Below are 9,574 nucleotides of genomic sequence, written 5' to 3' on the forward strand. Positions count from 1 at the left end.
ATGATTGCCAAAGAAAAGTGATACGAAACACTAGAAATAAATAAAAGTATATGCATTTTATCTATAAAGTCTGCAATTATTAACTAAAGAAATATGTATATATAGTGCATGACATATTTCAAAATGAATTTAAAGCGTTGATCAAATGAGGAGAGGAAAGTTAGATGTACAAGTTTTATTAAGTTTAGAGCAATATCATTTTGGAGGAGATGTAATTCTAATATTGTGGTTTGGAATTCTATATTCAGTAATGTTCATTTGGCTTTTATGTGTGTGATATTCTTGCGTTATAAATCTCTGGATTACAAAATGGATACTTGTAGTCTGACCTTAGATATAGAAATTTTGTGCACAATAAATGATGATAATGAGGAAAGGGAGTACCTAAAGTTTTTCCTCAAACCCAACAAAGGCAGATTGATCAATATTCTCAGATCTGGCCATGTCTACTAGCATAAATCTCCCTCCAATGATACGTACATCCAAAGTTATCAAATAAACATGATAATGGAAGATAGAAAAGAATGAACCATACAAAGATCTACTGGAATAAAACAAACTTAAAACAGTAAAAATTGTATTAAAAATAATTGCCCACGAGAGTATTTTATTTTTCATGAGTTGCTCAAGTCCAGCAATTTCAAACTCATTTCTTTGACTTTCCATTGGGCTGACTTCTCCCTCTTTATCAATCAAATTTGTTAGAACAACATTCTACAAACATATAACAAGTTATCAAACCAATTAAGAATGAAATACAATGAAAAACAAACTCAGAAAATATAATTTCATGAATATATTTAAGGCATGATTTGAATAAGGATCATACATGTGAATATATGTATCTTATAAAGCATGGGATGTGTTGGTTCCCAAAACCATAGATTGAAAATCATAGAGTATTGCCACTTCTCCTAATGATCTCTCAATCAGTCTTGGCCAACAAACGGGAATGGACGTAGACCAAATTCCCCTGCACTTCAGGCTTCACTCAACCTAGGTGGTTAAACCTTATCACCCAATCCACTCTATTGGTGTGAAACATTTCTATAGCGAATTTACAAAACCTTAGAGCTCCAAGATGGAAATTGTTCTTGAACTCAATTTTATTATCTAAAAACTGTAACTTTTACTTGTAAATGAATGTTTATAAAATGATAATTGTATGATTTAGAAATATATTTCCTTAATGAAGCCCACTCTAAAAATAATTGATTCAAAATATAAAATCAACAAAAGACCAGTGCCTTAATTCCTTATTGATTTCATACCATTTCAAATAAGAGATTCTACGTATAACCTTAGAGACAATTTTAAATACTTGTTAATGAAACAAGACCATCATTTCAAATGCTTCTATATGAGTTGTAATTAAAATATAACATTCAGTTAGTCTTACTGAATTTAACCTTATTATGAAAGACCAATAAGACAATTTGAAGTTTGTCAACCAATCCTCCAAACTGATATTCAAAATAAAAATCAATCTTAATCGCAACAACATAAGACTGCACAATGAAACAATCTAGGTAAATACATTTATCTAAGGAACTAATCAATTCAATTGAAAGATAGATACCATAATGAAATAAAAACACTTAAATCTTTATATTGAAAATATAATACTTAAACTTGTTGATTTCAGCATGTATCATCCACCAACTTGATACTTCCATACAACGAGTTCAGAAGAAAAGCATGAAAGATTGTCTTGATAAAAACAACAAAGAACTTATGTCATATGTTTTTCCTAAAAGATCCTCTATATATAGATGAGGATTCAGTTTGAAGACAAAAGGACATACCCTTTCATTAAAATTAAAACTAATAAAGAACTAACTAGAAACTAATTGCCTAAAAACTATCCTAACAGAATAAAACTAACTTAACTACTGGGCACATTACATAAAAGCACTTGAAAAAAAAAGTTTGCAATGTTTGAAAATAATTTTAATCTCCAAGGACGCCGCCACATTTCCAAATATGCTTCAAGTATTCTTTTGATTTATAGGTGTCTGCATCATGGATTAGGTCCCTAACAATGATCTCCCATGTGATGAACTTTTCCATTTGTTCCATAGTCCTTGTCATGTGTTTATTGAATTTGCTTCTAATCTTTTGACCTCTAGTTGATCTCCCTATTGTAGACCTATTACATGTCTCACTTTCATTTTCTATTCTTGCATCTCCCTCACTCAAGGAAGACACATCTAACAAATACCTATTTGGTGGTACCTGCACTCCATCAAATGGGAGAGTTAGCTGGTAATGAGAGAGATATTTTGCAAATGAGGGTAATGTTGATGAAAAAGTCGGCCCTAAAGTTGATGTTGAGATTAAAATTTGAATAAGTCCAACTGGGGCCTCAAGTGTTGACAACTGTATTAGATTTTCTCCTAATGTCAAGGTTTGATAAACTGAGGAGGTTTGTTTTCCAAGTAATTTTTGAAAAATAAACTGTTTCTATAGGGTGTATTGACTTATACCTATAGATCCATGAGTCTGTGCAGGATCCTCATCAAAGGGGTTCAAGTTCTTGCATATATAATTCAATTATCTTATATTAGCTAAAAATTATATAGTACACAACATGAACTTTGTAGACAAAAAGAGTATTAAATTAAAAAAAGATGTTGTCATCATAATCATTGTAAATTTTTTAATTCCTTACCTTTACTTTATGTAGACTATGCAAGGATCCTCAACTAAAAGGTTGATGATGTCTGTAGTCAATGACCTATTCCCACCAAGGGTGACAACATCACACAAAATATATACATGAAATCAGCACCATCAATTGAGCATCATAAGAATTATATTTGTAAGTTGAAAAATAATAAGTACATATGTATCCTAAGCATCATAAGCATCACATGATGTATCATCATATATGTAATTGAGCATCATAATTAGCATCACATATGTGTTATCATAAACATGTAATCCATCACATATGTATCATAAATCATCATCCATCACATAGGTAATAAACAATCCACATTCTATAAATAAACACAAAGTTCAAAAAATGTCACATATATCATCATAAACATGCAATCCATCACATATGTATTTTAAATCAACATCCATCACATAGCCAATAAACAATCCAAATTCCATAAATAAACACAAAGTTTAAAAATTGTCACATAAATAGTCACTCTCCCTATCTCCATCTCCTCGAGGTGGCATAGTTCTACTATAAGGACCTGCTAGTAGAACCTGCTAGAGGTCATGGAACATGAATTAAAAACATTAAAAGGTGCATCTTGAATTAATTATGTAATGGCATTGGAATTCAAAACATAATGAATTAATTATGTAACCATATAAGTCAAATAAATTTCTATAAAGAAATCAATATTAAATAGATAATATACTAATCGCATGTTGGTATTTTGGTATGGTTTTGTCATTGATGTCACCACCTACTAACACTTATCAACTCTGGCACTTTTGAGAATCAAAAACATTCATCGGCAAGCAAGTGACTTATGCACAGTCACCGATATCTGGTACACTGGTAGGATATAATGTTCACTGACACTTGGAATAGCATGGAAAACACTTGGTTATGTCGAAGACATCATTTGGACACTTTGTCTTGAAGTTTTGGTCATTGGCATATTTTGTATTTGCATATTTGCTGTTACTGGCAAATAGGTCCAAGTTATACACCGACAGGTTTATCTTTTCCAGAAGAGCATGACACACTATTGAGATGTCTTATTATTGTGTAAATGCATTAAGCCGACATGTTGAATCAATTATTGCATCCGACATTGTTTTATTTGTAAATTGATTTTATTGTAATATCCTTTAGAGCCAAACTACTATAATTGGTCTTAGGTTATGATATAAATGTAAGATCTTATTTGTAAGATCAAGTGTGGAATGCAAAAAAGAATTGTGTGAAGTTATATGCAAGAATAAGTAGAGCTATACATGCATAGAAAGATGCTAATTTGAGCAGTACATCCTTATTGGATTTAACCATCCAATTGTAGTCAGTGTGACTCCTATTTGTGTTTGAGCAGTGAGCTCTAGGTGCTTGGCCTTTCTGCATGTGCAGACCCCATTTGTATACACATACTATCTATAGTAGTATCATCTGATTGTGGGCAAGGTTTCCCACCATGTTTTTTCCCCTTACAGGGTTTCCACATCAAATATTGGTGTTATATGTTGTGGATGACTTTTTCTTTTTGTTTCATGCATTAATATTTACCGATATTACAATTAACTGATAAAACTGTCTACCGACATAAAAGACTGGTTTACCAGTATTAATTATTAAAGTTGGTAAAGTTGTTTTTGGTTTGAAATTGTTAGACGACTGATTAACCCCCCCCCCTCTCAGTTGTCTCCAAGACCTAACAATTGGTATCAAAGCTTAGTCCTCTTTTTGCAGAAGTTTAACAGCTTCAAGAGATCCAATGTCTACTAACTATTTCAGGAAGGGCACTCCTAAACTTGATGGAACCGACTATGGCATATGGAAGATCAGAATGGAGACACATCTGAATTGCATTGGAAAAGACATTTGGGATGTTACAAAGAATGGATATAAAACTCCTACAACCAGTTAGCCTAATCCACCAAACTTGGCTAAAGATGAAGAAAATGATTGCAAAGCAAGAGAAGCACTTTTGAGCACATTAACAGATCAGCAAGTCATGGGATTATCAGATAGATCAAGTGCTAAAGATATTTGGGATCATTTGGAAACACTGAATGAGGGAGATTCCATAGTCAAAATTGCAAAACTTGAAAGCTTCTAAGTCAGGTATGAAAATCTAAAAATGGAAGAAGATGAAAGGATTTATGTTTTTATGGAAAGAGTAAATGAAATTGTTTTGGGTATTAAATGTTGTGGAGGAAGCTTAAGTGAAGATGAAATTGTTTCAAAATTTTTAAGAGGATTTCCACCAACATATAAAATGAAGGTTACTGCTATAAATAAGTTAAGAACAATGCCTAATACATCAGTAACTAGGGATACATTGATTGGAAAACTTTCAGCTTTTGAAATTGAGGAATTTGGCCCTTTTGCTACTATAAAGATAGATTTAGCTTTTAAGGCATCAGCATCATCTACACCATCATTTGACAAATCTGATTGGAAAGCCTTTTATGCAAAAGAACTTGAGGAAAGCGAGAGAGAAAATGAAGAACTTGAAGAACTATTTACAAGAAAAATGCCGAAAGGTCCTATTGAAAGTAAGTATGAAGGTAAAGCACCCTTTAAATGCTTTAACTGTAATAAGATTGGTCATATGGCTTCTAGATGCCCTGATAGACATGCTAGACTAAGAGAAGAAGCTAGGAGAACATACAATCCTAACCTTGAATATCAGAGATACAGATTTAAGAAGAATAAAGATAAATCTTGTTATCTTGCTGATGAAGGAGTGACTAATGATTCTGATGAAGATTCGGTAGAAAATGGATGGGTTTTTGTTGCTATAACAGAAGATCAACCGGCACCTACTATTCAACTAATAGAGCAGGTTCGGGTAGCTAAAGTTGAAGTTAAGGATGAATGGATCATTGATTCAGGATGCTCACATCATATGACTGGTGATAAAAGTAAATTCTTGAACTTTCAAGAATATAATGGAGGCTTAGTAAGATTTGAAGATGATAAAGCTTGTTTGATCAAAGGTAAAGGTACAATATCTCTTGATGGTAAGCATAATACTGACAATGTTTACTATGTGGAAGGTTTAAAGCATAATCTTTTGAGTGTTGGTCAATTAGTTGAGAAAGGATTTCAGTTAAATTCAAAAATGGAAAATGCATAATCATGAATAGAATTGGTTTGGAAATTGCAACCGGTAATCAAACTAGAGGTAATATCTTTCATTTGAATAATAGTGAAAAGACATGCTTGATTGCACATATTGATGAAAGTTGGCTATGGCATAAGAGACTTTGTTATGTAAATTTTTATTGCATGGTAAAAACCAGTACTACTAAGGCAGTTAGAGACTTAAAGAAAATTGTCAAACCTCACAATACAGTATGTAAGGAATGTCAATTTGGAAAACAAGTTAGATATACTTTTAAAAGTATTCAAGAAAAATCAAATAATGCTCTTGACTTAATTCATACTAATCTATGTGGTCCTGTTGGGAGTATTTAAAAAGTGAGTCAAGTTTATAGGCCTATTTCAAAATTTTGCTCAGTATGATAGAAAGGCACCTAAATAAGTCAGTTTGAATGGCCTAGTTTGCGAGAGGGCAGAGTGGAGCCGGTTGATTTTCAGAGGATAAGGCTTGGGATTCATGCCCCACACCTTTCATTTGGCCTATTCAGTGATGTGCAACTTTCAGAATTCAATTTGGATAAGTTTATGAGGTACCCGTTTTGAGGGGTGAGCTGGAAGTGCATTTTAGGCACAAATGCAGATTTTATTGAATAGCCTACTTTGAGCGATTACATATTTTGCCCTGTTGATCGTCATGAATAAATTCAAAGTGGATTCAATTCTATGCATAAATGCAAGTGAGCTCACAAATTTTTAAGTCTTAACAAATCCATTTACTCAGTTTTTGAAGTCATTTCTGTTTGCAGTTTGTGTGTTTTGGCAAGTCCCTGTTTCGACAGCTAGTCGGAGCCCTGTTTCGCATAAGTGTAAAAGTTGCCTCAGTAAGCGTCATGCCATAATGCTAGTTTCAGGATGATGTTGGTATAAATGATGAGCTACGTTTCAAATTTCAAGGCTCTACCAATCCGTTTGATCGGTTTTCAAAAGAGCTCATTTTGCCATCATTTTCAGTTATCTGCACATCCAGTGTTAGATTAGTTAATGTAGCCATTTTGGTGAGCATGCCGTTTGCATCCTGTCAGTCGGGTGATTGAACTGAGAACTCAGAGATTTAATATTTACTTAAAGGTACCTATGTTCCAAATTTGAGAGCCTACGGAGGTCGTTTGATATTTTTCAGAAAGGCATGATGTGTTGCCAAAACATTGACTTCATCAGGTCCGCAGTGTCGACAAAGCCAGTTGGCCATTTTCAGAAATTGATATCTATTTGCTCGGGACTCATCTTGAGAAACCATTTGGTAGATGTCATCCTTGTATATCAAAGTACATGCCTGTCAGATGGCTAGCTCCAGAAAGGTGTTTTGACACGTTTGAAAATTACGTCTTCACGATTAAATGCGTAAATGTGGCGTAATTGCCTGAAAGTTGCAAAATGCTATTTTATGATCCGAAAATGATGCCAATCATTTCCAGAGATATGTTTGAGGTTCGTGAAGCATTTTGAAAGGCTAGTTGCTTGAAACCGAAAATTTTTTTAGTCGGACCCACTTTGGGGCTCGACTTGGCTCGTGCCCGCAGATTGATTTTATTGGCGATTTTGTACTGGGGGAATTTCAGAATATTCATGAATGATGCAATTCACCAAGTCAAAAGTCAAGAAAAGGACAGTTAATGAGTGTTTGGGGAATATATGGCCATTCATTAGGCATGAAACTCGGTGTATATTTTCATTTACGGGGGATGCAAGGAATGCACATTTGAAAAGGCTAGAAGGGGCAAAGGAGTGGCTTGAACTTCTGAATGCCGTTCTGTGGGACTATGACTCACTTTTCACTACAATCAATGGGTGTATTGGAGTTTTGTTTTTGCTTTTTATGCAACATCCCTGGTTCCTTCATATAGAATGTCAAACCCATAGTGATGATTAGTCCTGCTATGAAGGGAGTTTTGAATATATTGAAGACATGTTCAGTGGCCAAAGTGAGGCATGTAATTAGAGCATCATCTATAGTTGATGCTATTTAATACCCAAAACCTTGCTTATGAAACTCATGCTCCAGCAGGGTAATATTTATGTTTAACTAATGCAACTACAGGTAACATTTGCAAAGCAAGTAAATCACAATGCATACTCTTTCCTCACGTGATAGCTGGAGAGGGCATTGAAAGATATTTTAAATGAAGGCCAAGGTAGTGTAAGGTTCCTTCGGTAGATGTAGCCCCCAAACGAACTAGGTTGGTTGTCTCCTCCAAGTGCCATGGGCTTGTAACATCTCCCATGTCGTGAGTTGCAGAGGTAAAAGGAACCGTGGCAAAAGAGTAAACGCATTTGGTGATGGAGCGTGGTGGGAGAAGGCAATGCCAAAGACCTCCTTGCAGCATGGCTCCTCCCTCACACTCTTCCTTCGCACTTTCCCTCCTTTTGCGCAGTTCTCCCTTCATGTGCTGTGGCTGATAAGGAAGGGGTCTCAGATGACTCCCAAGGTAGATGTGCGGTTGGAATTTTCTCTCCCCTATGGAGTGGTCATAAGATTTAAGTGCATTGAGTGAGTTTGGTTTCAAATCACATTCCCCCCTCACGTGGTCTCAGCAGCAACCAAGAACCTGGCAGTGGATGTGTTTGCTAGGCGCTGAAAGCATGATCCAAAGCAAAGGCTTCCAATGGAAATTGGTATGCAAATTTTGGAGCTCCCTTCCACATCGTCCTCCCTGCATGTGCATGGTAGAAGACTGAAGTTTTCAAAACTCAACAAGGTGCTCGATGTTGAATCCCTTGCGTGGAAAATGGTGGGAGGTTTTCAAAGAAAAACAACTAAAGGAGAAGCGTAAAGAAAGGCAAAGTTTAGATAGTCAATATTCGAGGGTGGAATGAATCGTATTGTAGTCCTGGGCCATTATATTTTTTTGAAGCTACCCAACAAAGTATGCCAAGGATTCTGAGAAGCATATTTTGATAGGGAGTATACTCTTGTCAGCATTTAAGGCTTCTGCTACATAGCATCATGGAAGAGGACAAACAAGAATTTCAAAGTTTAAGAGTTTCAAGGCTAAGGCAATCATATACATTTGCAACACATTCACTCTTGAAAGCCTGTTCCAAGGAGGAATTCCTGAAGATTGTCTCATCATTCAAACAATCTTACCAAGAAACGCTTTACCAGCTTTATTTGAAGATAATTGCTTCCATGCATGAGAATATACAGGTAATGGCTGCACTAGGAACTATTGAGCAGCTGATTGAAAACAAAAAGTTTGATGTTCTACATGAAGATAATACTTCAGTTAATGATGTGAAACAAGAGATTTCCAAGAGAGAACTCGGTGAGATACATTACTTGAAAAATATGTTAGAGAAGGTGCTGGAGCAAAATGAAAAGGATGAAAAATATTTAGAAGTGCCTTGTGTTGATAATATATCCCAGTATGGCGTGGTTGAGAGGAAAGATCATTATAAACTTCAAGCAAATGCAAAGTAAAACACCATTAAAACTGAGAAATTGCTTCAAAATCGGAATCCCAGGCATAACGTTTTATCCCACATGCACTGGGAGGTGGTTATTTTTAATGTTTATAAGTAAAAACGCACTATATTATAATGTCTAAGCCATAAAGGCTTTTGACACAAGGTGCCCAAGGCGGGCCCACGCGCGAGCACGTTTCTTGAGGCAATGGAAGAGTTGATTGGACGAAGACCAAGTGGACCCCATGTAGGCATGCTTCTCGAGGCAAAAGAGGCGAAATTTTGCAGATGAAGGCCGGGTTAACGAGCGAGCAAGTTAGAGAGAGATCAACGGCTCGCGCT

General features: G+C 35.3%; 1 protein-coding gene across 1 annotated transcript; it reads left to right on the forward strand.

The window, feature by feature from the left end:
- The first annotated feature begins 8,774 nt into the window (after nt 1-8,774).
- On the forward strand, nt 8,775-9,248 carry LOC131859346 (uncharacterized). Its single transcript, XM_059212977.1, has one exon. The coding sequence runs from the start codon at nt 8,775-8,777 to the stop codon at nt 9,246-9,248; it is 474 nt and encodes a 157-aa protein (XP_059068960.1).
- The last annotated feature ends 326 nt before the right edge of the window (nt 9,249-9,574 follow it).

The sequence above is a fragment of the Cryptomeria japonica genome, chromosome 10 (assembly GCF_030272615.1).
Source record: "Cryptomeria japonica chromosome 10, Sugi_1.0, whole genome shotgun sequence".
Taxonomy (NCBI): domain Eukaryota; kingdom Viridiplantae; phylum Streptophyta; class Pinopsida; order Cupressales; family Cupressaceae; genus Cryptomeria; species Cryptomeria japonica.